Source organism: Mustela erminea, chromosome 6 (assembly GCF_009829155.1).
Source record: "Mustela erminea isolate mMusErm1 chromosome 6, mMusErm1.Pri, whole genome shotgun sequence".
NCBI lineage: Eukaryota > Metazoa > Chordata > Mammalia > Carnivora > Mustelidae > Mustela > Mustela erminea.
In genome coordinates this window covers 51671092-51696841 of record NC_045619.1, presented here as the reverse complement: position 1 = coordinate 51696841, position 25750 = coordinate 51671092, and the positions used below count along the sequence as shown (strand labels likewise).

Sequence of the window (25750 nt, the reverse complement as noted above, 5' to 3'; positions counted from 1 at the left end):
ATCCCAGGGTCTTGGGATCTAGCCCTGTGTCCCTGCTGAGCAGGGAGCCTGCTTCTTCCTCTGCCCGCTACCCCCATTTGTGCTCTTTTTGTCTGTCTCTCTATCAAATAAATAATAAGTTCTTTAAAAGAAAAAGTGTGACAAACAGAACTCCCAATAGTAATGATTATTCATATAAAGATTGTCAATAGTTCTGATCCCCAAATCTTTTTTCACTTGTGGAAAGACAGCTTTTGTTAATATTAATTTTATGAATGTGGAATTATCCTTACTTTATCCATTGAAAGGAAATGTATTTTCTCTCATATTTGAAAAATTGCTGAGTTTCTAATATGTTGTACCTAATAGTCAAGCTACTGGAAGATTGTATATTCAAAACAAAACCAATATTGCTATATTCATCTACATTAAAAAAATGTGGTTCTATTATTTACTTTTTTAACTGATCGTGTACAAACATGTAAGTGGTTTTAAAAACATTTGTTATCAGCTATTAGGTTTATCATTGATGTGATAGCCCCAAAAGGATTCTTTTTCTTTTTTAAAAGATTTTATTTATTTATTTGATAGACAGAGATCACAAGTAGGTAGAGAGGCAGGCAGAGAGAGAGGCAGAAGCAGGCGTCCTGCTGAGCAGAGAGCCCGATGCTCGGCTCGATTCCAGGACCCTGGGACCATGACCTGAGCTGAAAGCAGAGACTTTAACCCATTGAGCCACCGAGGCGCCCCCCAAAAAGATTCTTATAAGCTTACCATCTGAGCTGAAGTTTAATGATACAAAATACACATGCCAATTTTCAGGCAAGGAAAAGTAAACCAGAGCTAAATATGACAAGAGACTTTGCTTACATGTTGCAGGTAGTCTCAGGGGTAAAATTTACCTTATAGTATTTGTTTCAGTGACAGGGCAGGAAATGAGTGAGTGACTTATTTGATCAGAATATCTCAGCTGGGGGGTATAGCTCAGTGGTAGAGCATTTGACTGCAGAATATCTCAGCTGGGTGCACCTGCATAGCTCAGTGGATTAACTGTATGCTTTTGGCTCAGGCTGTGATCTCAGGATGGTGGGATCGAGCCCCCTCATTGAGCTCCCTCTTAAGAGAGTCTGCTTCTTCCTTGCCCTTGCACCCCCCCCCCCCCCGCACCGTCCTGCCCCGCCCCTGCTCCTGCTTTCTCTCTCTCTGTCTCAAATAAATAAAATCTTAAAAAACAAATAAAAAGAATATCTCAGCTGAATACATACATGTAATCCTGGGTGAGAGAACCCAGAATTACCTGGTTTAAATGAGTGTTGTAGGTGTTTATCCTATGATTAGCATTACATTGGAATTTGTGTCCCTCTCTGGGTATTTATTTTCTTTTCCTTTTTCTCTTTCTTTTTCTTTACTGATAGACACTAATGAACTGAAGACAATCCTTCAAGAGCTAAAGTACAGAATTGGCATTCAGTCGGCAAAGTTACTTCGGCAGCTGAAGCAAAAAGACAGGCTTCTGCACAAAGTACAGAGAAACTGCGACATTGTGACTGCATGCTTGCAGGCTGTGTCCCAGAAGCGAAGTAAGTGCAGGAGTGCGGGTCAGGTTTTTGGCCACATGTGTCTGGAATGTTAGTGGAGTTGAGCAGTGGTCGTGTTTTTGGCTATATTGCAAAGCTTTAATGGAAGCTATGGCATCGCAACTAAGAACTATGAACAGTTCAGTTTCCTAGTTTTTTGGTTGCAATGTATAGTACATGTCTGATGTTACAAACTTAGTTTTACTATTTTGGGTTTGAAGTAGTACTTCATTTTGACAATAGTTTTTAACCTGATGCTAAATAATGACTGAAATATTTATTTTTAGAATTGCATCAAATAGACACAACCTAAAAGACATATCTTTGTTCTCTTACCCTTTGTCACTCTAATAAGTGCATTAAGAATTGACTTAAGAGAAGGACACTTTTGTAACAGGATCTTACAACTTGCTTTGAAATCTAAAAAGGACAAAATATTTTAACAAATTAAATCCGTCTCATGGGTCATCCATTCATAGCTAAGAACTGCGTGGTTTGTTAATTGAGTTAAAAATGTTAAATAACTGATCCATGTTTAATATTATATATAAGAGCTTGTGAATTAATTTTTTAAATTCTCCATGCAGTAGTTTTAGTTTTATTCTGCTAACATGTCCTCATTTTTTTTTTTTTTATTCTTTATTAACATGCAGCATGGCAGAACAGTGTGTTCAGGTATGGCAAATAGAGACACCAATGATGTTTTGATAAAAATGCGTGTGAGAGCTTTTCAAGTGCACGTGATAGTTAGTTGCCTTACTTTGTTCCTTTACCCTGTCACATTTTAGATATAAAGTGATACCTTTTACAGTTTTTTTAAATTCCAAATTAAGATGTGTCTGTTTTCATAAAGCAATTTTCAGGGCTTGATTAGTTTCAGATAATAGAATTAATGGCTTAAATGCCATTCTTCTGTTCATTATTAAAAGTAAATACCACATTTTCTTCCTCTTGTTTTATTATATCACTGTTTGTTATCCCCAAATTATTCTTGCTGTTTACTAAACAAGGTTTCAATCTAATGTATATCAAACAGGATGTTGCTAAATTATCATGATGATATAATGGTCCATAGAGAAAGGGGGGGAGAAGGTCATTGAATAGACTGGTTTTGAATAAGGTTTTCTCCAGAGCCAGGCACTTGTCTGACATAGCTAGAGAAGGAGAATACAGATGGAGATATACATACGCATCTGCATATATTTATATATGTCTGTCTACAAAAAGTTAGAGTGTGTTGTCGGTATTGGATATTTTCCCATGGATTCTGATTCCCAAGTGTCGAGTAAAAATGCTATTATTTTGCCCTTTTATTTTGAAATACCTTGATTTTTCTTTATTTCAACTGTGTTTTCATCTACCCATTATTATCGTTTGTACCAGAAGTTAAAAGCACAAAGTGGTAAATGCATGGAGTTTGGGTGTATGGGAGAGTCTAAGGGCGCATGGGACCAGTATAAGGAGATGGAGAGGAATGGCTGGCTGGCACGGGATCAGGGGTTGATAAGTACCAGGGGCTGATAATCGTTTAGGGTCTAAATTTATGCTTGACTGATAAAAGGACTGGCATTTGTGTCTTTTCAGAAAAATGTGTTCACAAGCACCTAATTCAATTTGCGAATTTGTGAATGCAGCCTTCCTATGTATTTTAGAGTTTGTCTCTTTAAATCCAGCCACAGTTTTGTATTTCAGAGAAAATGGGATGAATGCCTCTTAACCTCGGGAATTCAATTATCACCTTGGCAATAAGACTTAACTAAATGGAACAGAATTTTTTTTGTTGTTGAATTAAGAAAGGACAATGGATCAGAATTATCATTCTCATCATACATTATATTATGACGTAGACATTACTCAGAATTTGACTGAATGGTTATTTCTCCAGAGGTTAAATGTTTTGGGACTCAATGTCTGATTCCCATAGATATATTTGCTTAGAATTCAAAAGAATTTAGATTTCACTATTTTACACTGAATAACTGAGCTTTCATTTTAGTAGTGATGGGCAGTGATGCATTTAAATACAACATGTATGTTGACTTCTTGGTATTTCACATACAAAAGTCCGGATAAACCCCCTTTCCCCTGCTCTATATGGACCCAGTGCTTATAATGCTTTCCGTAAGTGATGCTCCTCCTTCTATAACATGTTGTAATATAAAACTATTTTAATCTTTGATATTAAAATGAGTCATTTCCTGTTGATACACCAAAGGGGATATAATGATTTCCTAAGTAAGTGTGGGTAATGAACCAAAATGACCAGATCGTTTTTATTTTGAACATGTATGATATAACTGCCTGGATATTTTGGTTTCCTACACCAAGGTTTATGGTAGAATCCCTTTCTTTCTTTCTTTTTTTTTTTTTTTTTAAAGATTTTATTTATTTATTTGAGAGAGAGAATGAGAGAGAGAGCATGAGAGGAGAGAGGTCAGTGGGAGAAGCAGACTCCCTGCCAAGCAGGGAGCCTGATGCGGGACCTGAGCCCAGGACTCCAGGATCATGACCTGAGCCGAAGGCAGTTGCTTTACCAATTGAGTCACCCAAGCGCCCCAGAATCCCTTTATTTCAAAACAGGGGTGGGAATAAGAAGAGCAGAATCACTGTATGCCTTGTGAAAGCAAATTTTTCCCTATATTTAACTGTCTATCTAAGGATAACCATGGTATAACCAATTTAATATTAATAATAACATTAATGATAAGAATAGAAGCAGCTGTCACTGTTCATTAAGTACACGGCTGTGTGTGCGGGGAGATCTACTTCATGGCTTCAAGACAGTGAGAAGAATAAGATAAATATTTGGCCTGGAGTTTGATTCTGATGTTAAGATTTTTAAGTGATTTGCTTTCCTTATGATTTAACTACTTTTTCCCCTGAAGGCAGAAGGAAGTTCCTCTTAATTATCAGCATTTCCTAATATTATAATTTTCTGCATCAGTGTAGTAAATATTTAAGTTATTTATGCTGGTTGAGTTTGTGAAATGGTGGTATAATTCAAGTGATAAAATCTAGCTGTCATTGGAAAACTGTGATAAGAGAAAAGGGTGGAAAAAATGTGAACATTCATGGAAGTATTGTCTTTATTTTAACCTTGTCAATAAGTACAGGAATTTTTAAAGTTTACAGCCCTATTTGATTGATGAATTTACCCCAACATCTTGATAAGAATGTGATTAAGGCTTGCTTTCCTTCATAAATGCCTGGTGGTCACTGATACTTGTCAAAGAGTTAGTGGTCTTTGTTCTTTTCCTATGGTTGTCTTCTCTAACACAGTACCTTGTTTTCTGTGGCAGGAGAAGGAATTTGTGTGGCTGAGTTTGGTGGCACTGACATTCAACATTTTCCACAAAGAAACAATTCTCTGTGTTTTTAAAAACAAGTTATAAAAGTAAATGAACTTAAAAAGAAAAAGTGAATGCACTCAACCAGTCATCTCACTCCTAGAGAACTGAAGTTATATGTCTCCATGAAAAGTTGTACATGAATGTTCATAGCGGCATTATTCATAATAGCCCCAAAGTGAAAACAACTCACATGCCTATCAGTGGATGAATGGGTTAACGAGAGAGGTATATCCATATAATGGAAGAGTCTTGTCATAAACCAGGAATGAAGTACTGATTCATGTTACAAGATGGATGACCCTTGAATGCATTTTACTAAGTGAAAGAAGTAAGACACAGAAGTCCATGTTTTGTATGCTTCTATTTGGAATGTCCAGGAGAGGTAAATTCATAGAAATAGGAAGTTCATTCCTGGTTGTCATGGTTTTTTACTGGGATGATGAGAATGTTCTGTAATTAGGTGATGGTGATGGTTACACAACTTGTGACTATACTAGAAATTGCTAAATTATACAGTTTAAAGGGGTGAATTTTATGGTGTTTAAATTATATCTCAATACAAAGTGTTAAAACTATAAAACACTATGGAAACTTTGGAAAATACAAAATTACAAAGAAGAGAAAAATCATTTTCTAAAGACAGTCTTTTCATAGTTCCAAATATTTATTCAAGTTTTTTTTTTTTTTTTAAGATTTATTATTTTTTTTTTTATTTTGAGAGAGAAAGAGAAAGAGAGGAAGCTTGAGCAGGAGGGATGGTTAGAGGGAGAGGGAGACAAGCAGACTTTCCACTGATGTGAGGCTTGATCCCAAGACCGTGAGATTGTGACCTGAGCCAAAATCAAGAGTTGGATGCTTTAACTGCCTGAGCCATCCAGGTACCCTCAAGTCGTTTTTTTATACAAAGTTTTTCCAAAGCCAGTGTATTAAAGAACATTTTTGTATCTTTTTTTTTTTTGCCATTGACATAAATTATCCATAAATACAGTTTTCAATGATTAATGCACTGATTTTCAATCTATTGTTTTTTGTTGTTGTTGTTATAACATTATAATAGTGAAGAATCTTCTTTCATTCATGAGTACAGAAACACAACTTAAACTGATTTAAGGGAAAAAGGAAATTGATTGGCTTACATAATTAAAATTCCAGGGTTGTAGCTTCGGGGGTAACTAAATCAGATACAGCTGCTCAAATAGTTTTTTTTTTTTTAATTTTATTTATTTATTTGACAGATCACAAGTAGGCAGAGAGGCAGGCAGGGAGAGAGGGGGAAGCAGGCTCCATGCTGAGCAGAGAGGCTGATGCGGGTCTGGATCCCAGGACCCTGGGATCATGACCTGAGCCGAAGGCAGAGGCTTTAACCCACTGAGCCACCCAGGTGCCCCTCAAATGTTTTTTTTTTTAAGACTGATCTCTTAGCTGTGCTTTCCTGTATACTGGATAACACCAAAATGGCCAATAGAGCAGCTTCTATTAAGCAACCTTACCTCAAAGAACAGATCTCTTTATCCATAGTTCCAGAAAGTTCCATAATTCATTTTCCTTGACCTAGTTGGGCCACCTGCTCACTAAAAATCAATAACTATTTATGTGTTGTAAGAAGGTGGTCAAGTGATAAATAGGAAATTAAAAAAAAACAAAACAAAACGGTAAAGACAGATTTGGAGTGGCTAACAATTGGTACTGGTGTTGCCAGTCTTTTAAATTTTAACTATTCTAGTGATCACTCACTAGAATAGTGAGTGGCTGTGTGATTTTTAGTTTCATTTTGCTGATTACTTATGTGGTTCAGCATCTCTTCATATATATATTGACTATGTGTCTCCCAAGAAAAGGATTGTCAACTTTTTCTTATAGAGTTTTTAAAGTGTTCTAGATATGATGTTATTTATTTTGGAGAGAAAGAGAGGAAGTGCAAGCCAGGTGGAGGAGCAGGGGGTGAGGGAGAGAATCTGAAGCAGGCTCCCTGCTGAGTGTGGAACCGAGCGTGGGGCTTGATCCCAGGGCCCTGAGTTCATGACCTGAGCCTGAAACCAAGAGTCAGATGCTCAACCAACTGAGCCAGCCAGGGACCCCAAGATCTTTTACCTCTTTGCTTAGGGTTTATTCTTAGGCATCTTATGGTTTTTGGCATATTTTATAGTTTTCTATATAGAGGTCTCACATATCTTTTACTAGATTTATTCTTAGGTAGTTGAGGTTTCTTGCTGTTTTAAATTGGTATGTTTTAAAGAATCCTTTTTTATTTGTTTCTGATACATAGAAATATGATTGTTCTCTGCATATTGACCTTATATCCAATACTCTTACTTTTTAAATTGTTGATTCTACTTATTTATAAATTCTTTTGTGTTTTATGTTTTTTGAATTTTTATTTCATTATTTTTTGAAGATTTTTTAAGGGGGGAAGGGCAGAGGGAGAGGGAGAAACAGAATCTTTTTATTTTTATTTTTATTTTTCATATCCTTGAATCTATATTTATTCCAAGATGGCATTTTTCAAACAGCTTTGGTTATATATATTTTTAATTTTTATTAACATATAATGTATTATTTGCCCCAGGGGTACAGGTCTGGGAATCATCAGGCCTACACATTTTACAGCACTCACCATAGCACATACCCAATGTCCATAACCCAGCTACCCTATCTCTCCCACCTCCCTCCTCTCCAGCAACCCTCAATTTGTTTTGTAAGATTAAGAGTCTCTTATGGTTTGTCTCCCTCCTGATCCCATCTTGTTTCATTTTTTCCTTCTCTACACTCCACAACCCTCTGTCCTGCCTCTCAAATTCCTCATATCAGAGAGATCATGTGGTAATCGTCTTTCTCTGATTGACTTATTTCACTTAGCATTAATACCATCTAGTTCAATACAAATGATGAGATTTCATTCTTTTTGATGGTTGAGTAATATTCCATTGAGTATATATACCACATCTTTATCCATTCATCTGTCGATGGGTATCTGGGCTCTTTCCATATTTGGCTGTTGTGGACATTGCTGCTATAAACATTCGGTGCACTTGCCCCTTTGGATCACGACATTTGTATCTTTAGGGTAAATACCCAGTGGTGCAATTGCTGGGTTGTAGGGTAGCTCTATTTTCAACTTTTTGAGGAACCTCTGTGCTGTTTTCCAGAGCAGCTGCACCAGCTTGCATTCCCACCAACAGTGTAGGAGGGTTCCCCTTTCTCTGCATTTGCCAGCATCTGTCATTCCCTGACTTGTTAATTTTAGCCATTCTGACTGGTGTGAGATGGTATCTCACTGTAGTTTTGATTTGTATTTCCCTGATTCTGAGTGATGTGGAGCACTTTTTCATGTGTCTGTTGGCCATCTGGATGGAGAGACAGAATCTTTTTTTTTTTTTTTAAAGACTTCATTTATTTATTTGGTAGAGAGGGAGATCACAAATAAGCAGAGAGGCAGGCAGAGAGAGAGAGGGGGAAGCAGGCTCCCCGCTGAGCGGAGAGCCTGACGTGGGGCTTGATCCTAGGACCCTGAGATCATGACCGGAGCTGAAGGCAGAGGCTTTAACCCGCTGAGCCACCCAGGCGCCCCCTGGAGAGACAGAATCTTAAGCTGGCTCCATGCCCTCTGTAGTCTGATGTGGGGCTCGATCTTACAACCCTGAGATCATGACCTGAGCTGAAATCAAGAGTCAGATGCTTAACTGACCCAGCCACCCAGGGCCCCAAAGATTTTATTTTCTTTTGAGTAATCTCCACACCTAATGTGGGGCTGAAACTTACATCCCTGAAACCAAGAGTCACACGCTCCATTGACTGAGCCAGTCAGGTGCCTCAGTAAATTCTTTTGTATTTTTCAAAGAATGTAATCTTTATCATCTGTGAACACTGTCAGTTTTATGTCAGTTTTCATTACCATTTTCATTTCTTGTTCTTGTCTAGTTAGGACAAGGTCAACCTTGTACTGGTTAGGACCTCCAGGATAATGTTGAATAGAAGTAGAGATACTGGGGTGAAATTTTTATCTTTGGTACAATCTCAGAGGGAAAGTTTTTTTTTTTCCCTACCATTTCCCTATTGAGTACAATGCTTACTCAAAGTTTTCTGTAGAAATCCTTTATCCAATTATGAAAATTGTCTTGTCCAATTTGCTAAGATGTTGAACTTAATCATATACTTTATTGTTATTTTGAGATAATATGTTGACTGTTAAGACAACTTTGCATTCCTGGAAATATCCTAATTTGGTTATGAGATATATATATATATATATATATATATATATATATATACACACACACACATATATATATCTAGATATATGTGTATGTATATAGATATAGATATATCTATATATCTTTATATATATTTATGTATATATTTATATAAAAATATTTTAATATTATATAATTTAGATTTTATGTATAATTTATATTTTATTTTATATTAATATATAATTTTAATTATATATTGAATATTATAGATCTATAAATATATATTTATATCTATCTGTATATATAGATATATATAGATACATAGATATACATAGATATACAGATATATAACTTCCAAGACTGAATAATAATTACCAGCACATTAGAAGCTCCTGAGTGCTCCTTGCTGGTTGAAATTTCCTCTCTTCCTCACATCTATGTTAATCATGCCCTGACTTTTCTTCATAGTTTTTCTACTTCCTGTATACTTTCCTAAACAATGTATAATTTTGAGAAATAGAGTTGCAAGCCCAACTCTAGCTGTACAGGGAAAGGGTAATTCATGTTGCCTGTGTTAGATTAAAAACTCCCCAAAGATAAACCAGTCTCTGGGTCACAGTCTGGTCTTGGGTTCCCCCGAGAACGCACGGGACCCCCATCTGGGGGATCCAGGGATCAAGGTTATAAGTGAGCTCTGTGGCACCTTTTGCTGAGTGATCATCTAAGTGAGAAAGTGGCCTGCTTTTTATTTTGATTCAAATCTGACCATGGCCTTGCTCTTGTTCACAGAAGTAGGTCAAAGCAGAACACTTTTGTGGACACGGAGGGGAGGAGAGAGTGAGCACTTTGTCAGTACATTGTGAGATGAACAAGTACAGATCAGAATGTGGACCTGCTCTTTTAGGCCTTTTGTCCTCGAGTTAGAAAGATGGTCCAGGAGTAGGAAGGATCCTGTGTTGACTACCATCAGCACACCCGTCACTTTCGCCACACTGCTACCTTCTGGACTGGTTGTGCTCAGTCTGGTGCATGCATAGCTCCTACCTTGGGATTTCCCTTCCCTCTTTGCCTCTCTCCTGGGTTGGATCTTTTGTTCCCTATGTCCCACGTTTTCTTCTTTCTCAATTATTCTTTTTAGACCAGTGCCTGTATTCCCTTGAGCAAGAGTGCCCGTGAGGTTGAATTTTGGAAATTGTGCAGGAATGAGAATGTCTTTAGTAGAACCTCACTTTGACAACTCTATACTTACTGTGTCAACTGCTTGCTTCCACTCTTGCTCTGGAGAAGTCTGAGCCTTTCTGATTCCTCATCCTTTGTCCTGGATTGTTTTTTGTTTCCTCCTTGGAAGCTTATGGAATCTTCACTTTGTTCTTAGTGTCCTGAAATCATCATGTTCATGATTGTGTTGTTTGGTTGTTTTGTGCTGGGTGTAGATAGATTCTTTTAGTCAGGCAACTTACATCCTTCAGTTCTGGAAAATTTATGTGAATGATTTCTTTGATGCTTTTCCTCCCTCCTTTTCTTTTCCCTCTTTCTGGAATTCTGTTTTTGGGCGGTTGGAACTTCTGGACTTTCTTTATTTTCTTCTTTTCCATCTGTCTGTTTTTGGTGGGGTTTTTTTTTTTTGTTTTTGTTTTTGTTTTTGGAAGAGTTATTTATTTTTAGAGCAAAAGAGCATAAATGCATATGAGCAGGAGGGGCAGAGAGAGAGGAGGAGAAAATCTCAAGCAGACTCCATGCTGAGTGTGGAGCCTGACGTGGGGCTCCATCTCACCACCATGAGATCACCACCTGATTGGAAACCAAGAGTCTGATGCTTAAGCAACTGTGCCATCAAGGCACCCTTTTATTTTTGTTTTTGGTTTTTAGTTTTTGATTTACTTTCTTGGAGACCGTCTCAACTTTATTTTCCAATCCTGTTATTGAGACCTCTTTTTTTGCAGTATTTACTTGAATGTTCCTTTTATATATATAGTATCCTACTCTTGTTTCACACATTCATATATTTTCTTATTGCCTCAAACATATTAATGATAGAGACTAAAACAGACAAACAGAAAACAACCATTTGGAAGAAAGAGATTACACAGGGAGGAAAGAAATTTCCAGAAGTGTTCTGATATTTAGAGTCCTTTCTCAGATATCTGGTAGTCCGTGGCTGTCTGCTTATAATTGTGTGTGTGGGAGTCTAGAGCACTGACTTGGACTCTGATCTGTCCAGTAAGGCTTACTGATTTTGAGCTTCACTGAAGAGTCATCTGGATGGGCTCCCAGGTAAGATTCTTCAGGTCTTTCTTTCGGGACTGCTCAGATTCCTCAGGGTAGAGTGCTGACCTCCTGCTTGGATGGCAGCTGTTGGTGGGAATAAGAGTGGGGGTCTTGGCATTCAGCAGTCTGCACGCAGGTGGTCGCCGAATCCGTTTGTTTTAGGAAAGGTTCTCACCCTCAGCTGGCTCTCCAGCGACTCCCTGCTTTATCCTTCTTTAGAAACGAAACCTTCGCACTTTTGTAGGGATGGAAGAGGAGTAATTGCCCCGCCTCATGAAGTAGAGGAGAGCACCTAGGGATGCAGGTGTTTCTCAACGGTCTCCTCCACGTCTCCTCAGACCCGGCTGCCTGCCTCTGAGTGTTCTGTGGACTATGTGGGGTAACAAAGCTTTGCCCTGTCTATTTGGGATTTGGCTTTGTAGGATCTGCTAAGTTGATTTCTACTTGTCCATACGCTTTTTCAGCTTCAAAATTCTGATGTTGTCTGTTTCTTTTCCCCCTGGTCCTTGTAGGTTATGATAAAAATCCCCATACTGTGTTTTTAGTGTGGTTTTGGTGGGGGCCAAAAATACAGGCAATTTTTTTCAGTCTTTCTTCTTAACCTGGATGTGCACATTCCTTTTTTTTTTTTAAAGATTTTATTTATTTATTCGACAGAGAGAGATCACAAGTAGGCAGAGAGGCAGGCAGAGAGAGAGGAGGAAGCAGGCTCCCTGCCAAGCAGAAAGCCCGATGCGGGACTCAATCCCAGGACCCTGAGATCATGACTTGAGCCAAAGGTAGAGGCTTAACCCACTGAGCCACCCAGGCACCCGTGCACATTCCTTTTTAACGGGATCATTTGTTTTGATAGGTGAAAAGCAATCAGCATTTTTTCCCGAGTTTTAGTGAGATATATTTGACATAAAAGGAAGTTAGCTTTTAAAGTAAGGTAAATTTGCCTTCTATTTGGAACGTTGTGGCAGAATTGTGAATTTTGGCATCATTCTGTTAATATTGATAACAGATTTAGGTATATTTTGGTATATAATTAGCAGTTTGGTCTGCCTTGAAGTAACTTAGTAAGGATTTAACTAGATGAAAGAAATGAGATTATAATTGCTTATGATATTTTTAGCCACAGTTTCCTCTTATTTTCTTTAAATTCTTTAGTGTCTTGCAGCTAAGGATCCTTTTTTTTCTGTTTTGTCCTAATTTACTTATTCTTTTTTTTTTATAAAGATTTTATTTATTTGACAGAGAGAGATAGTGAGAGAGTGAACATAAGCAAGGGGAGTACGAGAGGGAGAAGCAGGGAACGCCATGTGGGGCTTGATCCCAGGACTCTGGGATCATGACCTGAGCCCAAGGCAGACGCTTAACGACTGAGCCACCCAGCTACTCCTAATTTGGTTATTCTTACACATAGTGCACATTTGTATAATATTTAAAATAGTAACAGCTTTTGAACCTCTGACTTCTGAGACATTCTTGTGACTTTGGGGGGGAAAAAAACAGCAGATGTTTCTTTGAGCCTTTACAAAGGGAAATGGCTTTTAGAAAAAAAAATCTGAATCTCAAAGTCATAACATTTAGCGTCAGAGGAGAACTTAAACCTGATTTCTACTTACTTCCAACCTTATGGCTGAGCAGGGTGAGGTGTGGGGGAGTTGAGAGCTTTGCTAAAACTCACTCAGCTGGTTGGTGGGTGACTCAGGAGTTCCTGGTTGGTATCCTTGCTCTGAGCTATGACAAAAGAAAAATATATATCCAGTCAGCGGGGGGGGGGGGGGGGGGGGGGGGGGGTCTCGGTCTCTTATAAGCCTTTTTTAAGAGCAGTATTAAATTTATGTTCTCTGTACAGTAGACCTCTTTTATGCATAAGCAGTAGGTTCCAAGAACCCCAGTGGATGTCTGAAACCTAGGGTAGTGCTGAAACCTCCATATGCTGTATTTTTTCCTGTATATCCATACCTAGGATAAAGTTTAATTTATAAATTAGGCACAGTAGGAGATTAACAACAACAACAATAATAAAATAGAACAATTATAATATTAAACTATAATAAAGGCTATGTGAATGTGGTCTCTCTCAAAATATCAGATTGTGCTGTACACACTCTTCCTGTGATGCTATGAAATGATACAGTACTTGTATGATGAGTTGAAGTAGGGATATGATACATCAGGGACATCATTTGCTTCTGGACCTTGGTTGACTGTGGGTGATGGAAAGCCAAGCCACAGATAAGGGGGAGCTTTTGTGTGGTCTGGGCTTGAATCCCACTTCTGCAACTTACTAGATAGGCAGTCTCCTGCAAGTTTCTTAACACCCCTGTGCTTCATTTTACTGATGAGTCTTCTCTTCAGTAAACGGGATGATAATACCTACTTCAGAGCGTTGTTAGGAGAATTAAGTGAGCTGAAGTATGTAAAATGGTTAGAATAGTGTTGGCTGTATTATTTACTATTATGCCCATTATTGTGGGAAGGTTTAGAGGCTGGCTTTTCCATCAGTATTTGGATATTCACTTTTTTAAGGCAACTGTGAAGGTTTCTAAATCTCCTCTTACGTAGAAAAAATGATGGGGTACGGGGAGCGCCTGGGTGGCTCAGTCACCTTGAGCCCAGGTGGTGATCCTGGAGTCCCAGGATCCAGCCTGCATTGACCTCCCTGTTTCTCCTTCTGCCCTTCCCCCCAACTCGTGTGTGTGTTCTCTCTTACTCTCTCAAATAAGTAAAAAAATCTTAAAAAAAAAAAAAAACAAACAAAACCCCGATGGGATGGCTCTTGGAGGAGGAGATAGCAAATAATCATCATTAAGTTTTTTTACATTTTTTTTTAGCTTTCTTGGAAAGAAGAGCGCACTCTTCTCCAAAAACGTTCAAGGGGATTGCTCCTCATTTATGTGTTTTGGTTGGTAAGAAGATGTATAAACATGTTTTGGGGATGCATGTTATATCTGAAAGTAGGCAACTGCCTGTCTGCAGTAGGAGCAAAGATGAGAATCACCTTGAAACATCTCCAAGAGCAAGGATCAGAAGAATGATGGGCATGTGCCTTGGGGACATACGTGCCTCACGGGGAGACATTTCAGGCAGAGATAATGGGCCAGAGGCCTGGAGAGCATCAGGTGTTTGGGAGATATTTAGTACTCAAGGGTTGCTGGATACAAAACTGAGGGCTGGAGGCAAGTAGCACAGCTTGAGGGTGGAGTTGACATGGGGTCCTATAGAGTGATGTGGCTGGATTTTTCTTTCGAGGGTGACTCTGGCATGAATAAGGAGGACAGGCTGGAGAGGGTCAGTGGACATGAGGTGTATCAGGAGGCTGGCGCAGTAGGGCAGTAGAATTGGTGGGCCCAGGGAGAAGGAGCCCTGGGACTGGAGAAAAGGCAGTGCGATGTTTCGGACTGGGAGGATGGTGTGGCAAGAGGAGGACCCTGGGGACTCAAGGATTTGGATAAGGTGTAGGGGGCGTCGGTAAGTGCTTACGGCTGAGACCCCTGAGGGGCACCACATGGGGCAGCTAGGGAGGACTGTGGAATGGCCAGAGCACAGGCCTGGGTCACAGAAGAGCCCACAGACGAGAGCTGGGAGGAGGAAGCTGTTGGAGGACGGAGACAGCTTCGAGGAATTTTAGCTTCTAGAGAACAGTTCTCAAGAGCTATTGTAAGGCACCTGTGGCTGTGCATTTAATTACTATAGAGAAGTCAAATAGGACAATGACGGAAAAGGGCATTGACTTTTGCCTTTTTAAATGTTGGAGAGGACTTTCTATTTCAGTCGAATGGTGGAAACAGAAGCCACATTACACTTGGTTTATACCACAGGGGTGTTATGTTCCTGCCAAAGCATTTGGTGATGGGATGAGATGGGTTGAGAACTAGGCTTGTCCTGACTTTTGTGTATGGAGCCTTTCCTGTGTCCTCTTTGGTTATCATTGATTAACCTTTTCCTCTTCTTAACCCCTCTATTCCCTATCCTTGGTTCTACCAAAGCACCAGTAACGAATAACGTATATGCATCGTTATATAAATTTATGGTGGTAATTTGTTTCTTTATTTCCTTCCCCTGCCATTAGACCCCTCTCCCCTGGGGGAGAGAGGCTGTATCATTCACATTTTTATCTTCAGTGTCTGTTACAGTGCTTGGCATTACAGTGGAGCTCACTGAAGATCTTTTGGATGGATGGATGGGGGGGTGGGGGTGGATAAATTAAGAGGTCGGTTCAAAGTTGCTGTGTACATGGGAAGTGACTTGGTGATGGAAGTGAGACAGGCAGGCAGAGCAGGCTTAGAGCTTGTGAACAACAGTGCTGTTTGGAATCATCACTTTGGTAAACGGGAAAGGGACCGATTAAGAAGGAGCGGTATTAGGATTGCTGAGATTGGAACTTTTTAGTCAGAAAATATGCGGAAATTTTGCAAAATTATCAAATCTTAGAATTTTGGAGCTAGAAGTTTCCTCAGAATTAATCAGTGTCACTATAATTGAACACAGAACACTAGTGTGTGTGAACTGCCTTCCTAGTGACATTGAAAACGATTTGGAAGTTTGGCTATTTGGCAAGTTTATATTTATTAATTGATGATATTAATGCAGTCTTAGCTCTATATGATGAAGGAGTGACTAGAGAAAAATTTGGTTATATCGGTCTAGTTGGAAAGAAGGTCTGAAAAGTTGTTTGAAAATTTATACATCAGGCAGCAGGACAATAGCAAATACAGATAGTTCAGCTTCATTGTCTTTATCTCTTTAACAGCATTGTAAAAGTTTACTTACCTGACTCTAAATAGGCATCTGATTCTATCTCCCTCCCCAGGATGTTGGATTTTTCCCCCTGCCTGCTTCTTGGTGTTTTTGTCATGATTTTTATGTTTGATAGATTATGCATCATTGAAGGGTAATGTAACATCATTTTTTTCCTGGTAATTGCATGAACAGGTAGGTGTTAGCAACAGACTCTATATAAATATGCATATGTGAATATATATTTTTAAAGATTTTATCTTTAAAGAGAGAGAGAGCATGAGTGAGGGGAAGGGGCAGAGGGAAAAGGAGAAGCAGACTCCCAGAGGAGCAGGGAGCCTGATGTGGGGCTCGATCCAAGGACCCTGGCATCATGACCTGAGCTGTAGGAAGCCGCTAAGTGGACTGAGCCACGCAGGCACCCCAGAAATATATTCTGATATCTTATGTTGGCAAAGAATAGTTTCTAATGAGTGTATATTACAACCCGTACCTAGCCTTTTAGATGGAGCTTTTTTTTTTTTAAGATTTTAGTTACTTATCTTATTTGAGAGAGAGAGAATGTGAGCAGGGGAAGGGGCAAAAGGAGAGGAGAAGATCTCAAGAAGACTCTGTGCTAAGTGTGGGGCCAGATGTGGGGCTCCATGCTATCAGCCTGCGATCATGACCTGAGCAGAAACTACGAGTCAGCTGCTCAACCGACTAGCCACCCAGGCACCCCAGACAGAGCTCTTTTCTGGTTTCATCCAGCATCGCCTTCTCAACACCATTTGCAAAAAGGGGTCCCACTAACACAACGTTTGAGTTTGCCCTTTGGCCTGTGATCCCTCCCATAAGTTTTCTGATAGGTGGCAAACTTGTAGATGGGCGGTTTGGTTCTTTGCCTGTCTGCATCCTCATTCTCAGGTCTTGCTGCCACTCTGCAGACTGGCCAGTAGAGGGCAGGCTTGCTCCTTTCCCTGATCTCGGGCTCGGCCCCCCCCACCTTCCCGCCCCTCTCCTTCCTGCTCGGTCTTTCTCATATCCAGCCAGCAGTTTTCTGATTTGTCAGACCGCACAGTTTCTAGACTCGGTATGTAAGATAATTAAAAACGAATGGAAAAAAAGGCACAAAAGTCATTTCTCTGTTTTCTCCACACGGTGTGACTCTTGGGGCGATCTCTTCCAGCCCATGTTGATGGCCTTCTCTGAGTTTTTCTGCCCTAATTCTCCCAAGATCAACCACAGAAAGTATAAGGTACTCAATCTTTGAACCTTGTGGTTTTCAGGTGTTAGATGATGACTCTTAATAGAACATTAAAAGGGCACTTGGGTGGCTCAGTCAGTTAAGAGCCTGCCTTCAACCCAGGGTTCTGGGATCGAGTCCTATAGGGAGCTCCTTGCCCCGCAGAAAGCCTGCTTCTCCCTCTGCTGCTACTTCTCCTCCTTGCTCTTGCTCCCTCTCTCTCTTTCAAATAAATAAGTAAAATTAAAAAAAAACAGACTTTTAAAAAAGAACATTAAAGAGGCTTCTTGTGTTTGATTCCCACACCAAAGTCCTCAATACTTCAGCTGTCCTACAGAAAAGTTTTATGGAGCTAAACAGTCCGTACACATCCACATGCGTAGGTTTTGTTGCTGTTGTTCTTGGAAAGATGTGATAATAATAATCCTCCCTCTTAGAGGAGGAGCCAAATTTATTGTGCACCGTATTGGACTGAGTTCTGGAGTCCTGGATTCTGGTTTTGGTGTTCCTCTTTTTTTTTCGGCAGATCATCCTGCTTGCCTGTTTGTAAGCTTAGTGTTCTTCCCGGTGCCTTACTGGTGGCTCTTCTCCAAGGTGTCTCACTGAGAAAATGTGTTTCCTCTTTTGAAGTTTTACTTGCTGTGTTTGGGAGTGGGGAGGATTCATGCCACACCAGAAAACACAACAGATTTCTTGGGGGTAGTGACCTCTTCTCTCTGCCATCCCAGCATGGCCATTTTTTAAATTTAGTTGCAATTTTATCTCTAAGTTTTTTTTTTTTTTTTAAAGATTTTATTTATTTATTAGAGAGAGAGAGACAGAGACAGAGAGAGCACAAGCAGGGGGAGGGGCAGAGGGAGAAGCAGACTCCCAGCTGAGCAGGGACCCTGATGCGGGACTCAATCCCAGGACCGTGAGATCATGACCTCAGCTGAAGGCAGCCACTGAGCCACCCAGGCACCCCTAAGTTCTATCTGTAAGTGAACGTTGAACAGTGAGTAGAAGGCAGCTCTGTTACGGTCATTGCTAACAAGCTACCCTACCTGTGTTGGGGGTGAACTGTAAAGTTTGCCCCAGCTGTGTGGACCCATCAGCTTCAGTACCCGGTGCTATCTGTGCCCCTCTCTGTGGAGGGCTGGGGCCTGGCTCTCTTAAAGTTGCCCTGCACTTGAGTTTCAGTCTGTGTTTTACTTGAAACCACATCCAGAGTGTGTCACTGCTGTGAATATAGTTAGGGAATGTGAGCCTCAGAGTGATTAAATGACCTGAGTTTTTCCAGGAAGTCAACCTAACTCTCCCCTCACTTCATAGACTGATGAAATTGGAGATCCTTGGGCATCATTTAATGCAATGTACTCATTTTACAGATGATGAAATTGAAGGCCCAGAGGAACTTAACAAGATCTTTACAACCACCTTACACCTATTAGGAAGGTCCCTATTAAAAACAACAACAACCACAACAACAGAAAATAACACTGTTGACAAGAATGTGGAAGAAATGGAAACCCTTATACATTGTTAGTGGGAAAGTAAAATAGTGTTGCTATTATGGAAAATAGTATGATAGTTCCTTAAAAAATTAAAACTAGAATTATCATATGATCCAGCATTTTTGTTTCTGGGTACATGCCCCAGAGAATTAAGAGCAAGGTCATGTGTAAACCCGTGTTCCTAGCAACGTTATTTGTGATAGCCAAAAGGGGGGAAGCAACTCATGTGTCCGTCAGTGGAAGAACCGATAAACAGAACGTGCCATAGTACAGTGAGACATAATCCAGCCTTCCTGACACAGGCCACAGGGGACGAACCTTGAGGACGTTGTGTGAAATGAAATAATGCAATCACATAAATCCTCCAGGATTCCACTTACATGAGGAACCTAGAGTCGTCAGAATTATAGAGATGTAGGGTAGAATGGTGGTTGCCAGGGTACGGAAGAGGGAGGAATGGGAAGTTATTGTTTAATGGGTACAGAGTTTTAGTTTGGGAAGATTAAGTTTTGGAGATGGTTGTGCAACAGTGTGGATGTACTTAACACTACAGAACTGTAGACTTAAAATGGTTACTATGGTAAATTTATGTTATATGTATTTTAGTGCGTACGCACACACAAATGCCTGTGGCCACATGGGTAGTTGGTGCTGTATTTCCTCCCACCTCCTGTCCTGTGCTTGTCCTAAAATGCCATTCAGGGCATTTCTTTCCCCACAAAATTACTAATGGATCAGAAGATAAAGCATCCTTCCTTCGATGGGTTTATTACCATCCAGAAAAATAATTTTCATTGTTGATGTGTGGATGCTGTCTGACTCTCCACTTCCATCTCCCTCACATCACTTCCCACGCTGTGCTCCAGGCAGCAAGAGTTACAGTGCAGTGCCGGAAACTCACCCTGTTCTCTCCACCACAGAGAGGTCCCCTGCCTGCTACTCTTTTCTCCACCCCCTCTGTATGGTAATTTCCTCGTCCTTTCTTCTTTCTCCTTCCTTTTTTCCTTCCTTCCTGATTTTATCTATTCACTTGACAGAGAGAGAGCATAAGCAGGGGAAATAGCAGAGAGAGGGAGAAGCAGACTCCTCGCTGAGCAGGGAGCCAGATGCAGGGCTCCATCCCAGGACCCTGGGATCATGACCGGAGCTGAAGGCAGACACTTAACTGACGGAGCCACCCAGGTGCCCCTATATGGTAATTTCTGTTTTTAGGGTCCAGCTGAGCCATCAGCTCTCCTGCAAAGTACTTTGTTCCACGTAGTCTGAATTAGATGCTCACCCTTTTCAGGGTCATCCTGGCCACATGGAATTGCCATACTTTGTTTCCTGGCCTGTGTCTTACACTGGATTTGATGTTTCCAGTGTCTAGCACACTGCTTATGTAGGGTAGGTGCTGGAAAATGTTTGCCAAAGATGAACCGTACCTTGGAATACCTTGCTATAAGGGACACATTTTCAAAATTACCTGACACCCAACTGCCAATCTGCAACTCGATGGCTTTTTTCCTTTAAGGGCATCTCTCATTTTGTTTTAAAAGATTTTATTTATTTATTTGACAGAGGGAGAGAGAGAGAGAGAGAGAGCACAAGCAGGGGGAGCAGCAGGCAGAGGGAGAGGGAGAAGCAGGCTTCCTGCCGAGCAAGGAGCCTGACATGGGGCTTGATCTCAGGACCCTGGGATCATGACCTGAGCCGAGGGCAGATACTTAACCATCTGAGCTACCCAGGTGCCCTCTCATTTTTTTATTATGATAAAACGCACATAACGGAAGTTTTACCATCTTAATGATTTTAAAGGGTGTACAGTTCAGTGGCATTAAATACCTTTATATTATACAACCATCACCATCACCTAACTCCATATCTCTTTTGATCCTGCAAAACCATGCCCACTAAACAAGAACTTCCCATTTCTCCCTCTCCCCAGCCCCTGTCAACCAGCATTCAGTATTTATCTTTTCGTTAGCCTACTTGTTTCACTTAATGTTGTTAAGGTTCAACCATGTTGTAGCATAGGGCAGAATTGCCTTCCTTTCGAAAACTGAATAATGTTCCACTCTATGTATATACCATGTGTTGTGTATTCATTCGTCTGGCGACGGACACGAAGTGGCTCCCACCCCTTGGCTATTGGGAACAATGAATGCTGCCCCAGAGTAGCTCTGACTTTATAATGTTGTATATTCCTTCATCTGGTGACGGACACGAAGTGGCTCCCACCCTTTGGCTATTGGGAACAATGAATGCTGCCCCAGAGTAGCTCTGACTTTATAAACACGGTGAACCTGTCCCTGTGCTATTCATACAGTCTGACATCAAAAACACACCTTCATACCCTGAGTTCTTTTTTAATTAAAAAAAGAAGATTTTATTTATTTATTTGAGAGAGAGAGAGTGTGTGAGCGAGCACAGGGAGAGAGGGAATGGGAGAGGGAATCCCAAGTAGACTCTACTCTTGAGTGTGGAGCCCAACTGGGCTCAATCTCACCACCCCAAGACCATGGCCAGAGCTGAAGTCAAGAGTCTGACACTTCATGCACTGAGCCACCCAGACACTGCTGCTCTGAGTTCTTTGTAGCCTTCATCCCGAACCATTTTTCTCCATCTGTCTGCTTTCTGTCCTGTTCCAGTCTCCCCAGCTTTGATCTTGGGACTGTTTTTTCTTCACTTGAAATGGCCTCTATGGCTTTCATCCGCTCCTGCGATTCATACCCGCCCACTTGTTTGTGGTTTCAGGTCAGTCATGCTGCAGGTCTAGTCTGAAGACTTGCTGCTATACCTCGCGGGGTATGGGATCTCGTGGTGGAAGGTGTTCCCCTCCGTCTTCCTCCTGTACTTGCTCCTTCCCTCCGCGGCTTTCCCTTCTGCTTTTCCCAGCTGCTCTCATCAGAGAAGGGAGGATTTTCTGGCAGTAGCTCTCCCAGGCTCTGCTCTGCACGAAGCCCCCTTTCCTTACCCTCCATTCCTGCCGCTCCCTCTCCCCACGTCTCCTGCGACTGCCAAGCCTGGGAGAAATGAAAAGTGACCTCCTCGACTAGGGACCACCAATAGCAAAATATAGTCCCTGCTCCCCGCAGCCCTTGTTAGGGGATCTGGGCGGGGGCAGCAGTGTTTTGGATCTATTCTGATGCAGCCATCTGACTTCTCCACTGCTATGTGCTCTCCGCCCCCGTGGTGCATCTTGCCTCCTCATTCCTCTGCTTCACTCTCAACCTGTTCCTCCTCTGTCATTCCCCAAAGTGCCCCTGGCATGAGGCTGGTTGTGAGCTGAAGGTTCCAGCGTAACACGGAAGAAAGCTATACCACTCATGGAAGGACACAAGAAAAGGCTGGCTGTTGAATTAAGTCTGAAACGATATTGTTCTTAAGTGTTCTGCTCTTTGACAGTCATTTCTGTTAGGCCCTAGTCATCTATTTTATTTATTTTATTTTAAAGATTTCATTTATTTATTTGTGAGAGAGCTTGAGAGACAGAGCACAGTGGAAGGGGAGGGACAGAGGAAGAGGAAGAAGCTGGACTTTGGATACAGGGCCCCATCCCAGGACCCTAGAATCGTGACCTGAGCCGAAGGCAGGCGCTTCACCAACTGAGCCACCCAGGCACCCCCCAAGTAATCTATTTTAGCGCTCAACTGTCCTTACTGTTAGGAAGCCAGAAGACTTAGGGGGTAGAAGGTAAACTCACATCACTGGCCTAATCTAACTTCTCCTCCTGGAAGAGTCTGTCATAGAGGAATTTGCTACCTCTATGAGGTCAGGTGTGATGGTGGAAAGCACCCTAAACACTTCTCTTTGACTAAAGTTCATCTTGAATCAAGTTGTACATTGAATTTTGTAATGCAAATGTTGGACATTTGGCAAGGGAGCATCTGAAGTCTTGACTCACTGCATCCAATCTTCAGCATCCATGAGATTTTGCTACCGTGTGTGATACTGCGCAAGAGTTTTCAAACACGTTTTTAAAAGTCTGGGCAATTTGGTTTGAATCATCTCAAATGTTATCCTGACTCCGAGATGTAGTAATTACAACAGCTGCTCCTTGCACATGAGGGAATGCAACAACGGCACGAGCGTCATTCAAGACTGATTATACCCTGAGTCCGCGTCATTTACCACCCGCTCTCTGTGGAGAGGGTCTCTGGTTGTTGCTTTCTCAGCTAATTAAACCAGCTTCCTGTTTCCTGTTTCACATTTGGCAAATTCTTTTTAGAGATAAATCATATCTGCAGTTTCTTGGGGGGACTTCACGGTGGCCCAGATTTTCCTTGGATGAGTTCTGGGGTGAGCTGATGCAGAAAGACATGCCCCGTGGGGTCTCCACTCAGCCTCCCTCTCTGAGGGCATTAATTAGCTCCTGCGTGCCCCATCATGTTGTGCTGGTTTTCTGTAATCCGAGCCTAAGAACTTCCCTCATTTGCTCTGGCATCATGGGATTTTTGTTGTTGTTGTTCAGGGGTGGGCTAAGCTGACCTTGCTGAAGAAGCTCCTTTGTTACTGCCAACCACACTTTGTTTTAGTAGGTAAATAGAACCAGGGGGAATTTGAGGAAATGATGGGTATTTTATTCACTTTTGGGTAACATAAATGGGGCTGTGAACACGTCTTTCAGAACTTCCAAAATGTTTTTGATCCTGCTCAGATTAAAAAAATGTCTGGTTCTGGGGCGCTTGGGTGGCTCAGTGGGTTAAGCCTCTGCCTTCGGCTCAGGTCATGATCTCAGGGTCCTGGGATCAGAGCCCCACATCAGGCTTTCTGCTCGGCAGGGAGCCTGCTTTCCCCTCTCCCTCTGCCTGCCTCTCTGCCTACTTGTGATCTCTCTCTGTCAAATAAATAAATAAATAAATAAATAAATAAATAAAAGTCTGGTTTTATTTTATTGGCATAGCAGATAGAGTGTGGCTTTGGAGTGAGACACACCTGGGTTCAAATCCTAGCCCCACCACTTATTATTTGTGTGACCTTTGGAAAGTTATTTCATCTCTTGGTTTCTTTGTTTTTTGTTTGTTCCTTCTTTCTTTCCTTCCTTGGTTCCTTCTTAGGGAATAAAAAAAGTCAGGAAAGTACAAAGAAAAACACAGGAAGCTCCTATATTCTCACTACCCAGAATTAATGGTATTGGATTATATTTTTCTTTTAGGCATTTGTTTCCAATGCTTAGCAAAAAGTTATCCTGGTAATGTATGCATATACTTCCTTTTACTCCCATTTCTTGGAAGATAATACCTGCCTTTCTGGGTTAAAATGAGATCATTAAATCATCCAGCTTAGTAGAGACTCAGAGTAGACAATTGGTATGTGATGGTTGTTGTTATTAGTTGTTCATCTCCTTTTATCCTTGCTTCTTTCTTTGTGCATCTCCCTTAGAAAATATAGTCCTGGGAAATTGACAGACTTGTAAAAATGATTTTTTTTTTGGACTACTTATTTCTCCTTCTGGGATGTCTTTGCTACCCTCAACGCAAGGAATTAGTGTTAATACATGTGAGAATGTGGAATACACCATAAAACTTATTTATATTGCAAATCAAAATTTACTGAAAGTCCAGAACATTCTAATAAATGATGGTCTACATTTGGGAAACCCTATAAAATGAAATGATTGAACCAATTTTTGGACACTTGCATACATTATTTAAAAAGTTATAATATTGGTGGAATGGAAGGATTGAGAAGAAAATTGCTTACTTAAATTATGCCGTGAATGATTGATTTCCTGCTTGCAGCGATCTTGCAGAGCAAGTGGCTGTTGGGTAATTAATGCTAGGACTTTATTAATTCACGAAGAGCAAGGAAGGATTAGCTTGTCTGCATTGAAGTGAATTCTCCTCAACATGTTAAAAAAAATCAGGATGATGAAAAATGCGGGCAACTTGTCAATTTAAATGATGTCTTTTTTTAATGGGCTTCCTAGACTAGTTTTGCACTAAAATCTGTATTCCAAAATGGGTAGTGACATAATAAAAGAGCAAAGATGCTGGAGTGTGCTGGTTGCGTTGCTTGTAATCGGTAGCAATATTGATGAATTAGTTTAAAATGTCTTTCCTTGAAAAGAGAGTCTCGGGGCACCTGGGTGGCTGTCAGTTGAGTGGCTGACTCCTGATTTTGGCTCAGGTTGTGGGATCAAGCCCTGCCTTGGGCTTCAGACTCAGCGCAGAGTCTGCTTGTCCCTCTGCCTCTGTTCCTCCCTCTGCTCTCTCTCAAATAGAGAAATATAAAATCTTAAAAAAAAGATAGTCAAAATGCCTTTTGTATTATATATTTCTCTAAGATGTATTGTATTTGTTTGTTTGTTTGTTTTAGAGGGAGAGAGAGTGCATGCGTGTGAGTGCACACTTCCTGCAAACAGAGAGAGGAACAGAGGGAAAGGGAGAAGGAGAGAGAGGCAGGCTCCTCTCTGAGTGGGGAGCCCATTGCAGAGCTCCATCTTACCACCCTGTGATAATGACCTGAACTGCAATCAAGAGTCTTATGTTCAACCAACTAAGCCACCCGGGTACCCCCATTGTACTATATATTAAATATATAATAGGGGGAGCCTGAGTGGCTCAGTTGTTAATCGCCTGCCTTCAGCTCAGGTCCTGGTCCCAAAGTCCTGGGGTCCAGCCACGCATTGGGCTGCCTGCTCAGCCGGAAACCTGCTTCTCCCTCTCCCACTCCTCCTGTTTGTGTTCCTTCTCTCATGGTCTCTCTCTCTCAAGTTGTCTCTCTCTTTCAAATAAATAAGTAAAATCTTTTAAAAACCCCAATATAATTGATAATATTCATATAGAGCTTACTGTGGACCAGACAGTGTAGTAAGAGCTTTACCTATATCATTGGATCATTAGAATAACTCCTATGAAGTAGGTACTTTAATGGTCCCATTTGTGGATGAGAAAATTGAGACAATGAGTTTACCCCAGTTACGTAGCTATGGAGTGGTAGAGCCAGATTTCAA

General features: G+C 40.9%; 1 protein-coding gene across 2 annotated transcripts in view; it reads left to right on the top strand.

Annotated features, from left to right (window-relative positions):
* Positions 1-25750, top strand: part of TBC1D30 (TBC1 domain family member 30) — an 82066-nt gene that overhangs the window by 4023 nt on the left and 52293 nt on the right. For both annotated transcript variants that reach the window (XM_032347151.1, XM_032347152.1), the window contains exon 2: positions 1395-1559. In XM_032347151.1, coding sequence (XP_032203042.1) covers positions 1395-1559 — 165 coding nt within the window. The remainder of the gene's footprint in view (positions 1-1394; positions 1560-25750) is intronic.